This window comes from Dermacentor albipictus, chromosome 10 (genome assembly GCF_038994185.2).
Source record: "Dermacentor albipictus isolate Rhodes 1998 colony chromosome 10, USDA_Dalb.pri_finalv2, whole genome shotgun sequence".
Lineage (NCBI taxonomy): Eukaryota > Metazoa > Arthropoda > Arachnida > Ixodida > Ixodidae > Dermacentor > Dermacentor albipictus.
This window is the reverse complement of record NC_091830.1, coordinates 50,887,032-50,909,146: the sequence shown is the minus strand read 5'-3', so window position 1 is coordinate 50,909,146 and position 22,115 is coordinate 50,887,032. Positions and strand designations below refer to the sequence as shown.

The window sequence follows — 22,115 nt, the reverse complement described above, 5'->3', positions numbered from 1 at the left end:
CCTCCAAGATATGCCCCTACCAACTAGACCAACAGTAATTCTACTCATATGACCTAACTATTGAAAAGTTTCGTCGGTGTGACAGAGTGACTAACACGTTGCCTGCGGATCGTGTTGTTCAAGATGCCGCCTGTTGTGTTTGCACCCTTCGAATTATCCGCTGTAACGCATGCGACCGGCAAGTTTACATCGTTTCCTTCTCTCTCCGCGCAGAAGTCCTGGACCGGACGCTGAACGAATACGACTCCGAGGGCCGCTCGACCAAGAGCAGTTCCATCGAAAGCATCCCGAAGCAGAACGGAGCCTCCTCCGCGCCCGCCGCCTCGAGCGGCGCAAGCGCTCCCGCGACTGCGACAGCAGCGGCGACGGCGGGCCCGGAGGCGCCCAAGACGGCCTCGATCCGCAGCCGACCCGTCCGCATGACGGCCGCCGAACTCGAAGAGTTCCTCACGCGCCAGAGCGCCGAGCGCAAGCCGCGCGTGTTCGGCAGCGTCGCCGCGATGAAGCGGGCCGCCCGCGGGGCCGGGCCGACCATCCTCAAGGACTTCAACAGCGAACCCGAGCTGAACGCGGCCGAGACGGACCTCGCCCGGCGACGGAGCCGGAGCCAGGAGAACCTCGCCGTCTACGGCGAGTCCTGGCAGAAGATGGAGGAGATCTGGAAGAAACCCGCGACGCGCATCTACGCTGAGACGAAGGCGACGGCCGCCGCGGCGAAGCAGCCGCAGCCACTTCCCAGCGGCGGCGGTGCCGCACCGCCGGCAGCATCCCTGGCTCCGGTGTCAGCGGAGCAAGCTAGTCAGGGCTCGCGGAAACCCCCGCCGAGCCACCCGCCTCCGCCACCGCCCGTGGGCCAAATGCTGAAAGTCGATGTGTCAAACGCGATGGGCGACTACGCCAACGTGGACGGGATACCGGACTCGAAGGTCATGTCTAGCTTCAGGCCGGGAGACAGCGCCAAGCTCTACGCGTCTCCCGAGTCCCTGACGCACGTAGCGTACAAGACGAGTGCGGAGGCCCGCGGTGCGGCGCGTCCCGGAAGAACTCCGGCCGCTCCGCCGGGCTCCGGAGCGCGGTCGCAGTCGCTGCCGCCCCGGATTCAGAACAGGGAGCCATCGGAGACGCGCGAAAACGTGGTCTACTCCACGTTCAGGGTGGTGCAGCCAACGCCGGAGACGGGGACTCTGCGGGGAACAGGCAAGACTAAGAAGGTCAGAGGCCCCGCGGCAGTTCAGGAGGAACCGCCACCGCCTCCGGAGAAGCCGCCGTACATTCCCGAGCCGGACTACGATAGCACGGACGAAGAAGAGGAGCAGGTATCCAGGACGCAGAAGTCGGGAGACATGGGAACGTTCAAGGCATCGTCCGCTGGCTCGAGACGTGACGAGGCACCTCCACCGCCCGAGAGAGCTCCGACGACAACTGCTACCATGATGACAGCAGTGCGCCACGATTCAGACCCGAAGGTGATCGCAACCAAGTGTCACACACTAGAGCCGCGCTCATCCAGAGCGCAGGAAACCATCGTTCACATCAAGAGGGACCCGCTCGAATCCGAAAAGCTAGTCCTCGAGGTTTCCGCCGGCTCCGTGCGCGACAACATCAGCGCATTCGAGAAACGGAGTGCCGGCAGCAGCACAACCCCGAGGCCCACGAAGCACGCTGGGTCCAAGGACCACCATCACCACCTGCACGAAGAGCCGGAGAACAGTTCCAGCGGTGTGTCGTCGGACGTTGAGGTGGACAGGCAGGAGCTCCGGTCGTACGATCAGGCGGCCCTGTCCAAGCGACTCAGCGCCTACTACCTCCAGCGACGGCAGTCCGCCGAGAACCTGGTTCCCGTGTCGACGACCGCCCCAACCGCTGCGCCTGTCGTTTCGAACCTCGACTCGCACCTGAACCAGAGGAACATGCACGGACGGCAGCAACAAATGGTACCGCCGGTCTCTTCACCAGCAGCGTCCATGGCGGCGGCAGTATCTTCTCTAGCGGCCAGCAACCAGGCCGCCCGGAGAACACAGGCTGCCGACAACAAAGCCGTCCTAGGCGGCATTCCCAAAAAGACGCTCAAGATCAGGCTGGACCAGAAGGTTCACGCGACGAGAAGGGCAGAAGGAGCGCCGCGTGGGACTGACGCCGCCGCAGACGGCTCGAGCCTCAAACGCAGCATCGACGAGAGCCTGGACTTCATCAGGTTGCAAATCGACTCGCTGGGTCTCTCGTCCGTCAACGAGGCGGACATGCTCACCGAACTCGTCCCTCCGCCACCTGAGTTCTCGCACGGAGTGCGGCCTCAACAGGCCGAGCCCATCGCGCCACCGCCGCCCGAGTTTTCCGACGAGTACCACCGCCGCTTCGACCATCACCAGCCGGCGCCGCCGCACCACCACCAGCCGCAGCAGCTACCGCAGCACCAGCCGCAGTCGCAGCAGCTGGCTCGTCACCAGGCCGCGTTGTACCACCAGCTGAACCAGTCGCAACAGCAGCAGCACCTGCCGGCAGCGTACTGCCGCTACAACGGCTCTCCGCAGCACCACCACGCGGCCACGCTGCGGCCCACCAGTTCAGCGCACCACCAGCCGCGGCCCACGGTGCACGACGTCTACCGTTCCGGATACGGGACCCTGGGCAGGCGGACCGATCCTCAGGTACTCGTTGTCCCCATCGAGCGACAGGCGGGGGACTTGGCCCGTTTGAAGTCGGTCCAGCGGGAATTCAGGCAGAAGCCCTTGGTCGAGTGGAGTGCCCGGGACGTGAGCGATTGGCTGGAGTCCCTCTTCCTCCAGGAGTACAGGCCGCGATTCGTTGAAGCCGGCATCACCGGAGTGAAGCTGGCCAACATGGACTCCAACGACTTCATGGGACTGGGGGTGAAGCAGGTTGGCCACAGGGTCAACATGGAGCGCTCGCTCAGGCGCTACATGAAGTAGGCATTCCTTCGTACCTGCCGACACAATTAGCTTGCTGGGATGGCATGTAGTTTGATAGTGTCAGGGTTTGAGCCATTCGGTTTGTCGCTGGTTACGTCTTGGGTGTGATGCGAAGTACACGGATTAGAGAACAAGTGGGTGCGGCGCTGAGGGCACTGGTTTCGATAATCAGCTTAATTCCTGGCTCCGCGTGGCGTGACCTCCAGATAGTTAAAACAAGCAAGGCGAGATGGAGGCGCGCTGCTTATTATTATTTTTTTGCGTGGTGTGGTCATTCCCGTACTATTTAACGCCTTGGTGTGAAACCAAGCGATAGAGTTACAAAGACACTGTCAGGCAGCGGTGTTGCATCAACGCCACTACACATGGTACCACCACATTGGCATCGAATCCCTGTACTTCGCTACCATTCTGTAATTGGAGTTCACTGTTTTTTTTAGCCCGCTCTTAGCCAACGTCGCCACGCAGGTGTGTCACTTACAGCGCTTCAAACGCTATAATCTGCAGCGTGTATGCGGAGTATGGGCCTGCTTGGCGACCATAACCTCTCAGCGGTGCTTGCACGCGCCGTACTAGGCTTACTTCTTTGACGGCTTTCAAAAGTGATCCAGGCCAATGACGCGACGGAAGCGATTAATTTATTTCGCCCTAAATGCTTCTACAGTTGATTACAATACAAAGCGGAACTGCTGCGATACTGCACTACTGATTGCGCAGTGCTTTTTTGGTGCGGTGTTGTGAGCGCCTTGCCATTTTAATTCGGTGACGACTGAAGACAAAGTTGAACACTCGCCTTTGTTCCTATTTATATTGCGGTCAACTGGATGCGAGGTAGCAGTAGGTGTACTTGCTGCCGGTGCCGTAGTTTTGTAAATATGATGTAGGTTTCGTCATAATATCTGCTTCTGTCAGGCGCTGCCTGATGGCTTCGTTTCGCTTTCCTGTATATTGAGTTTTCGAGTGATGTGCAATCTGTTTCACAATTTTATCTTGTCGGAGTAATTTATCTCTAATATATTACCTTGCTTGTTCCTGTATAACAGAGTGTGATATAGTGTCCAGACGTGTTGCCATGTCGTACGCGTGTGGTGATAGCTGCAACGATGTCAACGTAATGAGTACAATCGACCAGGCTTTCGTTTTGTTGTTACGTAAAAAAATGCGTTGTTGTGAACCTGAAATGCCAAAAATATGTACCCTTTTTCTTAGTTTCTTCGCTCGCATTGCTTCGTTTAACCCAGAGTGCTGAACAGCACCTCTCTTAGATTGTGCCATCTATGCTGTGGTCTATACTTCCTGCCTAAAGTTTCGCCTGTGGCTTTAAACACGCAGTTTTACTCTGGCTGCACCTATGGTCTAAGGATCTGGGCGTTCCTATTGACATAGTTTCAGCAAATTGTGTAGAAGAAATTTGCAGGCTGATCTGTTCATAGTTTTCTCGACCGAAAAGCCAACTTTTCTATACTACTTCTTCAGATAAGAGCCTACAATACTGCCTGGAGCGACTATAGCCATGTCAAGCTGCTCATGATGCCCCTTCACATACAGTAGCCAGCTGACTTTTTTAATGCAATGTGTGTCACTCTGGCTACCTTTAAACACATCCCTCAAAACTGAAATAGTCAGGAGCCTACATTTGACTTCAACTTTCGATGAAAAGATAAGCTCTCCAAAGGCGTACAGCTCATGTGTACTGTAGTTTGCTTTATGAAATGAAAGATCGAAATTTGCATTGAAGAGGCGCCAATGATTTTATCTGCGGCATACGTGAAAGTGTTCTACGAGGTTTAATGCGAAGCGAAAAAAGTACCCACTCTAAATAGAAGCTATATATTGGAATTCTAAATAAGCGGTAATTGTTACTTGTACTATAATGAGATGTTCGCATCACATTGATTTCAAAATTATTTGGGCCTGCGGAGTGATTAATCTCAAGGCTTCACAGAGGACATCAAAATCATTAAGTGTTAGTTTTCCTAACATGACACATGAATCGTTCAGCTATGGCAACTGTTTGAAGATCCTCAAGTTCTTGGAAGCTTCCTGTAACTTCTGTCTCATACCAATTTTGTCACCTTCAACAGTTTTCATCACGCATGTGCGGTCACTTCTACAATGAAGTTGAACAGGCCACCGAAACCATTGAACAAGCATAATCAACATTTCTTTACCCCGCAATGTTCACGAAAACACACGACTTGTCATTCCTAGCCTACCTAGCACCTGTACTGCGTTGCTTTCTTACTGTTGGAAACAAAAGGCTTGGGCAGCTAGGCGCGATGCATGCTTTTGCAGAACCTCCTCGAGTACCGGTCCACACACACAGTTCGCTGGTTACGCTCGACATTCCAGACGAGCTTGCCGGAATACAATGCTCAATTCGCCAAAGACGCAAGGCTGGATTCTCACAAGGACTTATGACGAACAGGTTACGTTAGGTTCGTGGGGCTCTTGGAAGAAGTCAAAGGGCACATCTGTGAAAGCAGACAGTCCAGCTCGTTGAACTGCAAGAAATGTACGCTAGGTGGCGCGGAAAGCAGAGCGGTTGCTGCAGAAGACAAAAAAAAAGAAAGAATGCGGGAACAGATTGAGCTGAAGTAAACACAAGGAAAAAGGAAGGAATTGGGGGAGACAAAGCCTGGAACGGTGAAACGAGATATGAAGTTGTGTTCGGAGCTTTGGTTGTTTTATGTCACTGCCTAGTGTTCACCTCAGCGCTAAATTACTGCCGGGCAATTTCTGTTTCCCCACAGACATATGCCAAATCGCGATAGTCGACTTGGAGAGGCATTGATTGTTTGCGTTTATTTTTTCCGTGCTTTCACATTTCGAGTCCATAATTCGGATCAATTTAATTTGAATTGTTAATTCAGAGGGACTCGTACCGAGTTCACTTACGAAGCACGTGAACTTGGATCGGATTGATCAAACAAACCTGTATTCGCACTCTCTTTAACAGCAGAGCATGAAGAAAAAAGGAAGCCCTGGCAAAACTATTTTCGTCAATTCGTGCTTATCCTACATATAGAATCACATTTGGAGTTCTCGTATGTCCTGATGCAGTAAGCACTGTCTGCTTGCAGTGCGATTATTCCATAACGGTGGAGAATAAGCCGGCAAAATAAGAGTCACGTATGGAAGAAACTGATACGCGAGTTGAAAGCACTAACTTTGCTATTTGAGGGTGAGCAGCATGCTCCAAGCCGACTAGCAGAAGAGAATACACACGAGGTTGCAGAATGAGCGCATAAGTTTTTGTCTAATCGAAAGCCCGTCGTCTCTGGCTCACATTTGCAAAGTAGAGGAGTCTATACGTCATACATTGCCAGAACCGTTTCCTGAATGCGTGAATGAAAGGTGTCGCTTTTCGTGTCGCCTATTACCGACACAGATGAATGCGTGAGAAAACTTTCTTTACCGAGACCGTGTCGTTTCTCGAGTGAGTGTTGGTGGCGGGTAGCTTTGCAGCCGCAACGGCGTATAACTACGTCGACACTGTGTTAAAAGCGATAACGTGTATTTATTCTGCTCCGAATTAGGATGTACAATGAGAACCTGAAGTTTCTGCATTCACAAAGCACCCCAGTTATTTAATCGTTTCTTATCTGAGAAGGGGGGGGGGAGGAGGGAACACGAACTTCTGTATGGCTTTGTTTTCAGTTTGGGATTTACGCAGCGATCGCACTGTATTGTGCGTTGACGTCGTTCTGCGTCAAAATCTGTTTAGTACTTGTTCGATCTACTTTTCCTAACGACATGTTTCCGCTTTCTTTCGTGCTTTACATTAGCCATAATTGTTTTGTTTCGTTTGTTCACCGACATACTTCACCTCTTCAATGGTAGGTGGTCTTGGAAAACGCGATTTTCGGTGCGTCATTTACGCCACCTTGTTGGTTGACGGCTTACTTTGCCACTTGGCAATATGCAGGATGTACCATTGAACCACAGCGGTAGCTGTTACAACATTTTAGAGAAAATACGATGTGGAGCAGGCCAGACGAAAATACTAACCCACAGTATTTGCTGCTTGAAACATCTCCGGTAGTTGGATGGCTAGGTGATACACTTCTTGCAACAATCTACATTGCGAAACATTAAATATACCCTTTATTATTATTTTTTAGTAAGCAGTTATGGAGGATCTGAGATGAGTTCAAGAATTGTCAGTACAACGGTCGCGGGCACCTAACACACCCACACCCAGTAAACTTATACTCTAGAAGATTGTCATCTTTCGATGCATTCAGACTGCGTATCAAGGGACGGATGGTGTGTGCAATGAAACTTTCTTTGTGTTTGAAACAGCTAACTGTCCTTTTGCTTCACGCCTGTTTTGAGGGCATGAGGCAAATGCGAGAATACATTTGAATAGTGGTAAAGAAATAGTCAGGTACATGCTGTATTAGTTCCTTGATTTGAAAAGCGTTATTGTAAAGTTTAGGGGCTACAACACACTTGGGAAGTTGGTCATGAAGCGAGTTACATCGAGGGCCATGGTCTGATCCTTGGCTTGAGTACATGTCACGCTGGCTTTGGCAATGTCTACGAGGTAAGGTGACGATCACGCAGCTACATGTTTCAGGTCTCAAAGTGTGTGATAGTTCAAGTCTTGTCCCGACTGCTTCAACGTTCTTTTAAGAAGTTTAATGTGACCTCATGTATAGAAATGTCATGTTTGGAAGCTGACTTGCTTAATGTGTTGTGTCGTATTCCCTTGTAATTTACCTTTACGTTATGTTTATATCGGCAGGTACCAGTTATTGTCTTCTACTGTCGCTATTTAAATGAACTTCCTAAGTACTCTAGGCACACAAATTCTGCTGCGTTAGAGAAAAAAAACTGAGCTGTCGTGCTTGTTGCAACGGGAAAGCGTGTAGAACAGCGCAGTTCTAAATACTACCCTTGCCTGTACATATGAACGCTGAGTATTTGACGAGAGTGTTGCCATGTATCGAAGTCTCGCGAATTCATTTGCGGTGGCATTGTACATATATATCTTATTCAGTGCGTGAATGTGTATATGGAATATGTATGCGCATATTACAACATAAAGTCGATTTAAAATATTACCCGTGTGGTGTTTATTCTCCTCCAACAATACACCATTTACAACCTCAACACAAACCACTTCTTGCAGGACTGTGTTGGGTTTAATGGAGCACTGTAATATTTGCGAGAAGGGCGTTGCTTGTCTCATGGTCAAGCAGGTCAAGTCTTGTGGTGACAGTAGCACTACGAAAGTCGCCCTATCGGGTCACTCTGTTATTTCCAGCATCTAACGCTTTGGCCTTTTACAGTAAGAGTCTTTGCGTGAGGAGCTAGCAATGGCCTCTACGCGTCATTGTAACTGTCGGTGTCGTCTTGTTCGACGAGCCGAGGTGTCACTGCTGAATGTTTTTGCTAAATGCAGCTATCAAACTGATCATCCGAGTTGTGCGTTATCAGTGGCACTAAGGGCTCCGAATACTGCTCATTCCACCACGTCCCCTTTCCGTAGCTGAACCACCGTCGTTCGCCCTCCTATTAGTATTTTCATGCAAACATATAAACAGCACACAAAGAGAAAGGGAGGCAGGTTAGGAAGCCTCCTGAAAAGAAGATCCTGCCTACCCGCTTGAAGAGCAGCAAGGAAATAAAGAAAAAGGAGGAAAGGAAAGCACAGCACAACGCCTCACATCAGGAGTAAAATACGAGCACTGTAGAAGACAGTGGGGTCTCGCAACTGAAAGCTATAAGATAACTTAAGAACCTTCGTATTGACTTGCAGCGAGATATTTCGGAAACTGCATGAGGGAGGTTTGTGAAAGATCAAACAGTCGTAATTTGCTCAGCCGACGGCTGAAATTTGGAAATTATAAAAAAATTGCCCGAATGTTTGTTGTGGTCGAGCCCGGGCTTTTACGCAGCCATTCAGCGTCAACTTCGCTGTTTAGACCTTCGCTGCAACAGAATGCAAGCCTTTGTTTCATCGCCGGACACACGGCCCACACCACCCTTCGCTATTGAACTACATTTCACAAGAGTATGCAGCAAACGGAAAAAAAGCAGAAAAAAATCATTACACAAGACACAGAGAAAGGCACAAAAACGGTGCGAGTACCCTTCCTATTACTTTTTCTGTGCTTTGTCTCAGGATTTTGTCTGCTTTCCCTTTCCGTTTGCTGGCACACACTTACGAAATGGCATGTATCAACTCGCCCATCAAGCTACTCCAATGAACTACTAGAATACAGTCCGCCAATGTTGTATGACTTCCAAGCCACTGTTGCATGTCGGGCAACGAACTTGGCGATAGAGTCAGCCGTTCTGCTATGAAGATGGCACACAGGAGGAATCCATCCCGCTGTTAATCGCAGATAGAGCAGCAGGTGATCAGGTGTTTAGCAGGTTACATGTGCTATCAGCATAAGTTCAAGCGCAAACGAGTTGAACACACATAGAGCGTATTGTTTCGTTTTCAGGTTCGCCTGGGCCTCTAACAATGGCCTAGTTTAGACTCCAAAACCTATGCTTGAGACTGCGGGCATCTCGATTAGCAGCCGGCTACGGAGTGACTACATGTCGTACTCCGATGCAATTACGCGTAACAGGTGTCGTGATCCTTTTTCATTAATGTTCGCACTTTAAATTGTGTTGATGGTACGTAGTAGTGTTCAACCCTGTGTTGCTCCTCGAAAACTTAGGAAAACAAAACACTTGTGTATACACCAAAGTTCCCAGATATTAGAGACATGCGACAACTATCCTTAAGCTATATTACTGCGGCCTTTGGTGTACAAGGGACGTCAGAAATTGTCACGTAAGCTGGTAAAGCTAGTTAAATTAGCTAAACGTGTTGCTTGATCTAGAGAGGCTGCGCTAAATTGAAGAGTTGAAGGGACACATTTGCCCATTACCTTCGCATTAACTTCTTACTGATCACTATCAGAAGAAAGGATACTGTTATGAACGGTGTGAGTTCTTCCAGCGGTCCCCGGTTAGGCTTATTCTACATCAGCATGCTATATTATTTGCCATTTAATTTTCTAATATCGTACCTCAAGCTAAACATCTTCCGCACTTGGCTGTGCAGTGTTCCCTTTGGCACTCATGCTGTTACTCCAACAAATATGTGCATTACTTGACATGACCAATCGCAAACTTCACTCCTGTAGCTTAAACGGAACTAGAAGGCAGCTACGCAGTTTTTATCTGGAGTCCTACTGCCGCGTCTTTTCAAGCGAAGCTTGATATTGGCTTACAAGTTTCGGTGGCGTTGTCGTGCTGACGCACACACACAAAAAATAAGTCGGTTGCTCCCAGAGCAGAACAGTTGCGGGAAAGGGCGGTTTGATGAGTTGACAGCTGTGCCGGCGCCGGAGCGTGAGTCATTAGCAAGGGCTCCACCTGCATAAGTGCGCGCTCACGCCACGTGCGCAACGAATCAGAGCCGTTTCGCTTCCACCGGGGAGGGAAAGGGCAGGAAAGGGTTTCGCGCGTGCTGCGTGGGCTTCGTTCCCGTTCAGTTCAGCCTCCTAAACCAATGGGACGGCCACCCGTTGTGCGTTCCCCCGAGGAACAGGCAGCCTTCGACGAGCGGCAGCGAGAACTCACCCGTGAAAGGGCTCGACGTCGGCGCGCCGATCCAGCCGTTAGAGCGGCCCAAGCACAGGCAATCCGACAGCAACGAAAAGAAGGTACCAATTTGAGGGAGCGGGAGGACGAAGCAATCTGGCACCGTTACCTGTGGGTTACTTAACCGTGATGAAGGTTACGTGCACGTAGGACAAGCTTCGCCTACCCCCATTTTCCGGTAGGGGAAGGGCTGGTCATTTTTTTCTAGCGAAGTTGCGCTTGTCTTTCTGCACACAATTCTTCCTAGCGTGCTTCTTACCTTTCAGTTATTATAGCGGAGCTGTCTTTTCATCTTCCCTCCGATTGGCGAGTGCTGACAGCAACCGTCATGCCTTGTGGACAACTAGCGTCACTGGGTGTGTGCTCGAATATAAAACTTGAGAAACTGGGTATGTGAAATCGGGCACGCGCGCATTCCTGGCCAGTCCCCCAGAATCTCCACGCAGCCCGGTGTCATTATCAATGCTATGAAATTTTTTCCGACCAATATAAACCCTTATGAATCTCTATTGGCTGTTATCAACCTTATCGGGCTCGATCCGAACCTTATCAACTCTTATCGGCTGGTATCAACTTCATCGCAATTGATTTGATCCTTATCAACACTTATCTTTTCTTATCAATTCTTATCGTCCTTATCAACCTTATCGAACTTGATCCGACCGTGATCAACTCTTATCGGTGATTATTAACCTTATCCTAATTAATCCGGCCATTGTAATCCCTTATCGCTCTTTAGCAGTTTATCCATCCGCGCCGAACCATTACCAACCGTAACGAAACCCATACAACCCCTCATCACTCCTTATCAACTCAATGGCTGCTTATCTGTCTGTGTTACGCCAAGTAGAGCGCATAAGCCCTCGGGAATCGGTGGCATTTCGATCGGTGAAGGAATGCCCCAAGGGAACGCGCATTCCGCGACTACCAAAGCGCCCTGACATAAAACGCATCGGCTTGGCTTTAAATTTTCGCAATAAGGGAAATTTCGATATGGTACAAGTCGGCTGTACGCGCGCTCCTAGAGATGGCTTTTATTTCACCAATACCAAATCTTTCAACAAAACCTCCATAGAAACTGTTCTCCTTTGACATTTTTTTTGTACTGCCGTACAAAACATTGGTGTGGTTCAGATATATTCACCTTCTGCAACCTAGGGTGCTAAGCCTTGTGACTAGTAAGACATTAGACTCCTGTGCGTGGGGTTGTAGGTTCTAAATTCACCACCGGTCACGTTCCTTCCTTCGAATTTATTTCATTTTGCATATTAATTGCTTTATAGCGATTCGTCTTACGTGAGAGATGAACGGACCGACGGATTTTCTCGTTGGTAGGCATATAAATGCTTACGCATTTAAAGTCGCCTGTTGCAGGTGACATAACTGCAGTCCTTGAGCTGAATTATTCAGAAATGTGGATATTATTTGCAATAAAAATTGAAACTCACATTAAGTTAATTAAAAAAAATCCGCGAATTAACTTCCTATTATTTATTTTACACCTATTGCAATTTATGAATTGCTGCCGGTGAGTTTGCAAGACATACCCACCTTGAATGAATTTACCGAATGACACCGGTTTGGACATATGCGCCATCACTCGTAGTAAAAGTGCACTGTGTGCCCACTTCCTTTTTTTACCAAAACGACCTTTATAGCGTTGTAGCACAAAAGTAACTGGAACGCCCGTGCATTTCTTCCCACACGTTGGGAAATAATATATCGAAACTGGTGTCATCCTGGAAATTCATTTCAAGTAGATATGTCTTCTCAAAGGAAAGCTGAAAGGTTTTCCAGAAAAAATGAGTGAACATGTGTACATAATGATTTTCAACCCTCCGAATTCGAATATCGTATCGAAATTGAGCGAAAGAAAGCGCAAAGATATTTTATTTCGACGAAAAGTGCAGCAGCGGACACGCCCAGCTCGCGCGTCTCGTTTCCGCCGGTGATTGGTCAGTGGGCCTAGTGACGTCAACTCTAGTAACCGACCGCCGCGGCTGCACATGAAGCGCGGTGCCAGGTAGTTTGGTGCTGTTTTTCTGAGACGGTAATGGAAAATTTAGAGAGACTGCGTTTTTCTGAGGAGTTCGGTGTTACTCCCTACATGTACGAGCCGATTGCGAAGAGCCGGCCTCTCGAAGAAGCAAACGATGCTGGGGCGAGCAGTGCTTTCGACGCGAACGAAAGCAAAGTCTTGGGATCTCCTCGTGTTGGAAATGCTCTTTGGTGAGTATGTTTTTTGCAAAGCGATCTAGTGATCTCGGCGATCTTTCGCCGATCTAGTGAGCTCGTTTCCGGCCAAACAACGGTAGTGTTGTGTTCCTGCATGCCTCCTCGTGGAACGTAAGCGTGGATGCGATCGTTGGCATTTGTGCGCTGTCCAAAGCTGTCGGCAACCTACAAAGACGGTTCAAACGCGTGAAAAGCTTCCCGGTTCATGCAGTACGTGTAGTGACCTTCATCTATTGACTACCACTCACGTTGACTACCACTCTACATACACGCAGACGCACCAACAAAGGAATGCAGGGTCGATCGAAGCAGATTACGATGGCACGCACGCAGAAACAAGCGCGGTCAGGCACGGTCGCGGACGCTGCGAAGGAACGAAACACTAGAGTTGACGTCACAACACCGCGGTTTCCGGTCTCCGCTCCGCTCGCTCACTCAACTGGGGGCGGAGCTGACAGCGCAATTTAAACCGACGATTACGTCGCTCCTAATTGAAAAAAAAGACCAAAATTTTACCTACATGGTTTATAAGGTTCCCGCATCCGTAGATGAGCGTCTTATTGAATTCGACAGACTCTTCAGCTTCCCTTTAACTTACCGGCTACGATTCGTAAATTGCAAGATGCGGAATAAAACACTTCATTGTGAAGTTTATCAATGAATTTGCGGTAATTAATTGAATACCTGCATGTATTTCGATTTCTCGTGCTAGTAGCGTCAGCTTCTTCGCATAATCCAGCACCAGGTGAAGAATTATGCTGTCTGCAACAAGCCATATTTCATTGCGGAAAACTAAAAAAAAGATATGAACACGTATGTCGTACTTCTATGTGCATACATCTCTAGTTACCATTCTTCGATCGACAAACATCGCCCATCTTCTCGGTCCTGGTGACAGAGAGAGTTGACATCTACCATTCACAAGGCTGTGACCGTGTCAACCGCTACTACTTCTGTATCGCTAACTCACACAAGCTTGGCGTCATTTGGACTCCAACACTGCGTTGGACCTGCAACTGTCGAAGTTACGGTGCCACAGGTTTCGCGCTTTTCGAATCTGAGTATAGGCTCTTCAATGATATCAGTAAGCTAGTGCTCATGACTCAATAATGCCTGTGAAATATGCTGAAACCCATTATCGAGTTAGAAACACGAAAGTTACTGATCTTATTGAAAAATATATTGCATTTGTGAAATGCCTGCATAGTATCCCTGCATTAAGCAAACATACTTTTTTGCTAGGTGCTGATCATTCGACAAGACAACATGAAATTAGCGCAACGCAAATAGCGAGACCGATCGAAGGGAACGTGGTATGAACTTTTTATTTTTTGGGGGGTTGTGAGATTCCGAGCATGAAACGTGGGATGAATTTGAAAGTCTGATTACGCGGCAGGGACATTCAAACCTTATAGGGACACTAAAGGCAAATACTAAGTCGACGTGGACTGTTTAAATACCATCCCAGAAACCTCGCAACGCTTGTTTCATGCAAAGAAAAGATTTAATTTACGAGAAAATTTCATCTGAAGGGTCTGCATGCCTTTTTCTAAATTCAGATCTCCCGCCGCTCGAACGGGGGAGTGGTGACGTGTCGTACGCCATCACCAGCCTTTGCTGCCTGCTGTCAGTGAGTAAAACGGCGCCCAGCAGACGGCAGTACCGAGTCAAGACAGAGCGGTGGATTCGCCGCTGCAGCTGCTTTATGGTCAAGTGGCGTGGACCGTCCGGGCATCCCGCGACATCACATGGAAGTCGAATTCTTTGCTACTTGCAGTTTGTGCGAGTTTCGCGAGCCAGCAAAACAGCGCAGCACTACGTGATCAGGAACGCACTGAAACGCGAAAGCCTGGGCAAACGAAACCGTTTGACAGCCCACGTCATTGTTAACGGTAGTTTTAATGAGTTCCTTTTTTTTCTAAAAATGAAATAGAACATATCAAGTAGCATTGTTCGTCTTATAGTACAACACAAGGATGTTTTTTGTAACGGGTAGTTGAGCACTAGTGACATAGCTTAAATGAGGAGTGCTTTCGTCATCGGGCAAGTGCTTGAATGTCCTGGGGGAGTCTCTAACCATGTCATGCATTTGCTTAAATTTCTTGATTATTAAGGCTTTGTTCGCGATGATATTGACGCTTTAGAGATTCTCGAGCACTATTCTATCACTTCAGCTTGACTTAGTATTTGCCTTTAGTGTCCCTTTAATGTTGATATCCAGTCAAAAGACATAGAGCGCTACCACCAGCTCGGAAAGTTCGAACGAAGTAAAAACAGAACAATTATTGTGGTGCTCGCCAACTTCAAAGCAGCACAACGTACTTTTTTCAATTGAAAAAAAAAACGAAGATGATCAGGTTTCAGAATATCTGAAGATTACTCTGGCAACACCCGTATTGCCCGTAACAATCTTGCAGAATATGGCAAATCCCCAGGGAAAGCTTTTAAGGTTCGTCGCGACAAGCATGATTATAGATAACTGGAGCTACGTATTTGATCACTCCAACAATAGAGTCAATAGAGTCACCTGCCAATGCCTCCGGAAACACGTGTGACCTTTTCCCATTTCTCTACACAAACATCAGAAGCATTCTTCCGAAACGTGATTCACTTCAATGCCTTGTCGAAACAACTGCATCTAAAATAATTGCACTTAGCGATACATGGCTAAATTCGTCTGTTGATTCTGAATAGTTCTGCATTTTGCCCGATTTTCGTATTTTTCGTTGGGACTGAGACGGTAGGCGCGGTGGTGACGTTACGATGGCTACACACCGTAGTCTTAGCTGCTCATCAATAGACATAGCTACGCCAATCGAAGCCTTATTTCTTGTTTCTAAATCTTCATATCCGCCGGTTATATTCGGTGTATGCTATGTCCCTCCTGACGGTGAACCTTCCTTCGTTGTTTCGTTACACGAATTACTTTGTTCTGTAACGTCCACTCCCGGTGCCGTTTCTATTAGTTTATACGGCAATTTTAACCTTCTTTCCACAAACTGGCTTGATCTGCTATCATCTAAATCAAGGCATAAGGAAGAATGCGAATTTTGTAACACGTGTCTCACATTTGGTCGACACTGCTAATCTTTGAAGTAAAGAGACTGATGAAGGCGCACCCATACTAGATCTTTTGTTGACGTCATATCTTGATGATGCTCGTCACTAACAATTTCACCTGTGTTGAGTGATCGCATAATAGTCTACGGTTCCATTCATTCCAAGCTTTTACACCTTAAAGAAGAAAGGAATTTAACATTTTACGATAAGATATGACAACATGAATGGCGCCTTAGCTCAGTTCTGCACTTGGTTCCTAGTTGAGTTTCTGGGTAGATCAGTTGAAACAAACTGGCTATTGTTTAAAAACAAACTGCGTGTCCTAATTAATTAATACATACCAACCATTTATGTTGCACAGCGCATATAATCCCCTTGGTTCAATAAAAACAAAAAGTCTGAACAAGAAAAGAAGAGGCATTTTCGAGCTGCCAAGAATTCAAACAACGCATGCGCTTGGCATGAAACAGCGTGGCAGAAAAAAGGTTTCAGCGCTTTGCAGCGGCAGCTAAGCAATTATTCCATTCTACGACATTACCTTCAATGTTGAAGATTCAAAGCAAATCCGGAAAACAATCAAACCAGGCCACCATAAAGCTGTCGTTGTACTGAATGTACTCAATGACTTTTTCTTCTGTATTCACCCTCAAACCCAAAGATAACTGTCCTATTGTCCAGAATTGCCCTACTATGCCTGACATAATATTGACAATCGTAAGTTGTCATCTTCTACAATATTGATGGAAGAATTAACTCTGAGGTGTTGAAGAATACCAAACATAGTACAAGCGCCTTCCTGTCTCATGTTTTCCAACAGTAACTGTCATTATGAGCAGTGCCACAGGACTGGAAGGTGGGAAAGATTATACCACTTTCAAAGAAAGGTACTACGTGACCACGTAGCAGCTATCGACAGATTTCATTAACGATTATACCCTCAAACCTTAATGGAACACGTCATTTCTTCACATATAACCAAGTTTCTAATCTCTGTTGGCTTCTTTCACCCACAGCAGTACGGCTTTCAAGAAGGTTTATCCTGTGATATCCAGCTTGCATTATTTATTCATGACATCAGCTTAAGCACTGATCGGAATATTCCCATAGACGCCCTTCCCTGGACTTCCAGAAAGCATTTGACAAGGTGCCACAGAAGCGGCTACCCTTAAGTACTCGCATCTAAATATTAACACGTTTGTCATTGGCTGGCTGTGTGACTTCCTCACAAACAGGAAGCAGTTTGTCTGTACTAATTGACATACTTCTTCCTTAGCACCTGCTATATCCGGTGTTCCTCAAGGCGCCGTCCTCGGATAATTTTCATCAATGACCTCCTTTGCTAACATCTCCTCCTGTATTCGCCTTTTCGCAGGTGATTATGCCCTTTACCCTCCTATCCATAGCTTCTATGATAACATTTCCCTTCAAAACCATTTACTAACTGTTGGAAACTACTGGCGTATAACTTGGTTATTGTCTTTAAGTGTCAGGAAAAGTTAGCACATCTCCTTCCTACGCCAAGTTTCCTACGAAGCACATTGGTACGTGATTTTTAGCTCTAAATTATTTTCATTGTCATCGTATAAGTACCTGGGTGTCGCAAGGACTCATGATCTCAGCTGGTCGCATCATATAGCAAGTATAACATACGTAGCTCACCGTGTCCTTGGCTATGTCCGCCGTAACCTTAAGTTTACCCCTTTCTCACGTAAAACTGCTAACGTACCAAACGTTTGTTCGTCCCAAGCTGGAGTACGCATACGCCGTTTGGGACCCGCATAAGATCAGCCTACAAAAACCTGTCGAGACCACCCAAAACCGCGCTATTACATTTGTTTTCTCAGATTATTCTCACTATTTTAGCATTACTGAACTAAACCAAAGCTATTTCCAGTCTTGAGTGACGCAGGAAAGTAGCGCACCTGTCCCTCTACCATTAATTTTATCACTCGTTTCTTGCACGCTCGATTATCTCACCTGCGCATCGCCTTTCGCTCCGCAACAGTAATTCTAAAGCTGTATAGTCACCACCTACGCGAACTATTGCGCATCTCAACTCATTTTTCATTCGAGCAGCGAACGACTGGCATAATCTGCCAACCAACGCTGCGCACCACTCCAATCCCAGCCACTTGAAGTCATTCATGGAAGACTTCGCACAAATGTAACAACCCACCCCTCATGTAAACCCCCAAACAAGGGGAATTTCAGTATCAATGGGTAACCAAGTAAAGCATAAACAATTTGACCATAGCAGCAGTAAATGACATGATAGCAGCTTACCTTCGAGTCTCTTGTTCAGAAGCATTATAGAAAGATTGTCCAAGTATTCCAATGACCATGATTCGGCACGATTTATATTGCAAAACAAGAAGACGAAACATCGCTATAGCAACTGGATTGACGACATCACATTTCGTTTAAAAGACTTTATTAAATACGGATACAGTATTTGTTGAATAATGTAAAAAAAATATTCATTTGAGATGAAACTTCACCCAACGAGCTTCGTAGCAACCAGGGGCGCATTGAAATACCCTGCCAAAAATAATGGGCTCATTTTTATGTCGACATTAAGTTTCGAAATTATCACCGTCCTTGGTGCGCCCCTGGTTTCTACGTCACAAGGCATCCCACTTTCATGACAGCTATATACACACAGACACACTGGCCGTCTTTCCAAAGCAAACAGGTTAGTCTGGCAAAAAAATAAATAAACGAGAAGCAGAGATAAACCGAAAATTCTGGTGAGGCTAGGGCGTCAGTGGGTCGTGTGATCGCCATTCACTTCACTGAGCAATCGCCGGCGGCCTCGCTATTAATGAAGCAGCGCGGCGTGTCTTCAGAACGCCCACTCTTGACATTGAAAACGGTTCATTGCCACAGTGTGAATGACACGCCCACCAATCTTTTACCGCGTGTTGTTGTGACAGAGACGGCTGACTGAAACGTCTTCACAGTGGATGTCTGCCATGTTTTCTAAATGTTCTGTAGCAAGGAGTGCAGGGTGTTTGCTTCCATTGTGCCTCGAGAGAAACTGAAGGCGCAGGTTGCGGAAACAACAGGTGAGGCCCACATTGTTTACATTTTCTTAAGCCAACCAGGCACATGAAAAGAAATAACACGGCTACAGCTACTCCACTTAGTGAAAGAAACCCGTGTGCACATACATGGCGCAGGCGCTATCAATGCGTTGGGTAATAAGGAGGTAGACAGCTGCCTCCTGGTTCGACCTCCTGATTACGATAGTGAGCGGTGCGTTGCGTATTTTCGTGCCTGTTCCTGTGCCCTCACTTTTAGCTGAGCTGTACAACAATCATGAAGTTGTCATGCACACTTAGTTGCGATTTTGCGGATGAAGCATGAGACCTTTACAGCGACACATTCAGACGCAGATGCTTCGAGGCTGCGTAAAAGAACCGCGATGCCGTTGAGTAGAGCCTCAATGGGGATGCGTAAAGGAACATTTGTTGTTTGAATATAGGGGTAAGTTTTAATGACCACGGTAACGCCACCAGGAACGATGTGCTACGTGCAACTCAAGCATAGGGTGGAACATGGTATGTATGAGGCAAACGCCGTCGATCGATGTACAGCACCTTGCTGAGTCGTTTGGGATGAAGATATGTTGCATTGCACGAACATGTCAGTGTTAGGGCAAGGGCCCCGGCGCAGAAGCGGTTGAAGCATGAGCCATTCCTCGCTGCGATAAACGAAAGGCAATGTTTTGACGCATGTTTGGACAGCGTGGTTGCACTTGTGCCACACTTTATTTCTGCGATTCACCTGAAAGGTCAGACGCAGCTAAAGGCCCGTACGACGTAAGTATGCTGAAATATTGCTTAAAGAGACATTGCCGTTAAAAACGCAGTTGTAAAACCTTTAAAATCTAGGAATATTTTGTGATAAGGTACACATTTAGAGTGCATCGAGTGGAGGGGAATTTTCCAGGGAAATACAAGGCACGTACGTGATACCGCACTAATATATCTGATGCACGGTTTCTGGTTAGGTTTCTTTTTAATTCTATCACTAACATGACGTGTAACCTTGGACACGTACAAGTACGCCAGCCTGAGGTGATTTTGCGTTTTGTTCTCATCTGTACAACTCTTCGGCCTCGTGATGGAAATCACAGCATCTGAGTTGACAGCCGCATTGCGTTCCATCGCCTTTTTTGCAGATGACGGGCGTCGAGCGGTTTTCTTTCTTTGTCTGTTCATAGCTTTTCCATTAACGCCACAGCTAGATCAGCCCAAACTTTCGACAGGCTGTCAATTCTACAGGCTTTTTTTCTTTTCTTTTTTTGTAAAACCTTGCCGCCACGCTCACCGCGCAATCATCTGCTAGACTTTGGTTTTGAGCTGTCCTCGCCTTTCACCACTCCTGCGACGGGATCAGAAGTAATCAGGATGTCTCGGCCACGCCTTTGCGAAGCAAGAGCAGAGAACAGCCGGCCAAGAAGAGGGTATTAATCCACGATGCCGAAATGGCCCTGGTGGTTCCGTTGCAGTCAGACTGGCAGTGCGTATTGTAGACGTCTCCCAGCAGATCCCTGGCTGTCTGAGTGAGGGTATGCACCAGCACCGACACCTCTTCTTTGCAGCCGGCCTCGGCGCTCGCCTGGTGCAAGCATCGCTCCAGCTGGTCCATGGAACTGCGTTTAGACAAGCGCAAGGTGTAGAGAAAAAAAAATATCAAAGGAACTCGCCGGGTCTCCTTGACTTTACGCACCGGGTCAAATTAGACGCACTCCGCGTAAAAGCAGATGAATTGCGGCTGGTACTAACCAACAAATAGGCAGACTTAGAACAGGAAGATAAAAATAAGGAGCAGTTAGTTAATGAAACCGCAACTGCACTTCTATCACACGAAGCAAATGAAGTGGCAGGTAAGGCATTAAGCCAATAGGTAGGTAAGCTTTCCCTATTCACAAAAGTCTCAATAAGGAAACAACAAAACGTGACACCTTTTATACGCAATGCCTCATAATTTCAAGTCCACAATACAGTTGGAAGACTGCCAACATTATAGTAATATATAAGAAGGTAGATAGTAAAGGATTGAAGTATAATAGGCCTATTAAGCCTGCTTTCTGCATTGCATAACAGATTCATCAATGTAATTTCCAGAAGAATCGGGCACAACACGACCTCAATTAACGAAGAGAACAGGTTGGCTTCAGGGAGCGGCATTTAGCAATTGATCACGTCCATGTCATCACTTACGTAATCGAGAAATCTGTGGAGTACAACCAAACTTTCATAGATTGCTTTCATGGATTACGAAAAGACACTTGATTCAGTAGAGATGCGAGGACTCATGGAGGCGTTGTGTGATCAAGCAGTGCAGGAAGTATACTTGAATATCTTGGCAAATAATTACAAAGACTACACAACTACCTCAATTTTCTACAACAAAAGAAAGAAACTGATCAAGAGAAAGGTCAGGCAAGGAGACACAATCTCTCCAATGCGATTCACTGCACGCTTAAAAGTGTTCAAGCGATCAGACTGAAAAGGCTTAGGAGTGAGGATAAGCGACGAATTTCCCAGATACGTCCAGTTAGAAGATGACACTGTCCTGTTCAGCAACGCTGGTGATGAAATGCGACGAACGAATGGGGACCTTAACACAGAAAGTGTAAGAGTCGGCTTAAAGATTAATATGCAGAATACAAAGTTAATGTCAAATAGCCTGGCAAGAGAACAAGAATACATACTAACCAGTCAGTCTCCACAGAGTGTGGCGGAGTACGCTTAATTATCTAAGTCAATGACTCACGGTGACCATAATCATGAGAAAATTTACAGAATAATACGTAAGGATGGGTTGGACCGCATATGGCAGGCGTTACCAAATCGTTACTGGGAGCTTACCATTGTCGTTGAAAAGTGTACAAACATTGCATTTTACTCGTGCTAACATATGCAAGAGACACGTGGAGGTTAACAAAGAAGCTCGAGGTCAAGTTCAGATTGAGATCAAACCGCGCAGAGAGCGACGGAACGAAAACATTTAGGCGTAACATTAGGAGACCGGAAAAAGAGCGGAACATGCGAATCAGAGAGAAAATGGGAATAGGTGACATTCTAGTTGACATTAAAAGAAAAAAAAATGGAGCGCGGTACGCCATGTAAAGCGTTATAGTTATAGTTATAAAACTACCATTGTAGTTATAAAATTGTTGCCAGGAGAGGGTAAGGGTAGTCCAGGACGGTAGAAAATTAGGTGGAGCGATGAAATGAGGAAGTTTGAAGACATAGCTTGCAATCA

General features: G+C 47.1%; 2 protein-coding genes across 7 annotated transcripts in view; one reads left to right on the top strand and one right to left on the bottom strand.

The window, feature by feature from the left end:
- Prosap (SH3 and multiple ankyrin repeat domains prosap) overlaps window positions 1–7,999 on the top strand; it is a 210,851-nt gene extending 202,852 nt beyond the window's left edge. For all 6 annotated transcript variants that reach the window (XM_070527390.1, XM_070527394.1, XM_070527391.1 and 3 more), the window contains one exon: window positions 214–7,999. In XM_070527390.1, coding sequence (XP_070383491.1) covers window positions 214–2,930 — 2,717 coding nt within the window. In that variant the 3' untranslated portion in view covers window positions 2,931–7,999. The remainder of the gene's footprint in view (window positions 1–213) is intronic.
- A 10,260-nt stretch (window positions 8,000–18,259) lies between these two features.
- Window positions 18,260–22,115, bottom strand: part of LOC139050436 (uncharacterized) — a 48,877-nt gene continuing 45,021 nt past the window's right edge. Inside the window, exon 3 of the mRNA XM_070526810.1 lies at window positions 18,260–20,496. Coding sequence (XP_070382911.1) covers window positions 20,247–20,496 — 250 coding nt within the window. The 3' untranslated portion in view covers window positions 18,260–20,246. The remainder of the gene's footprint in view (window positions 20,497–22,115) is intronic.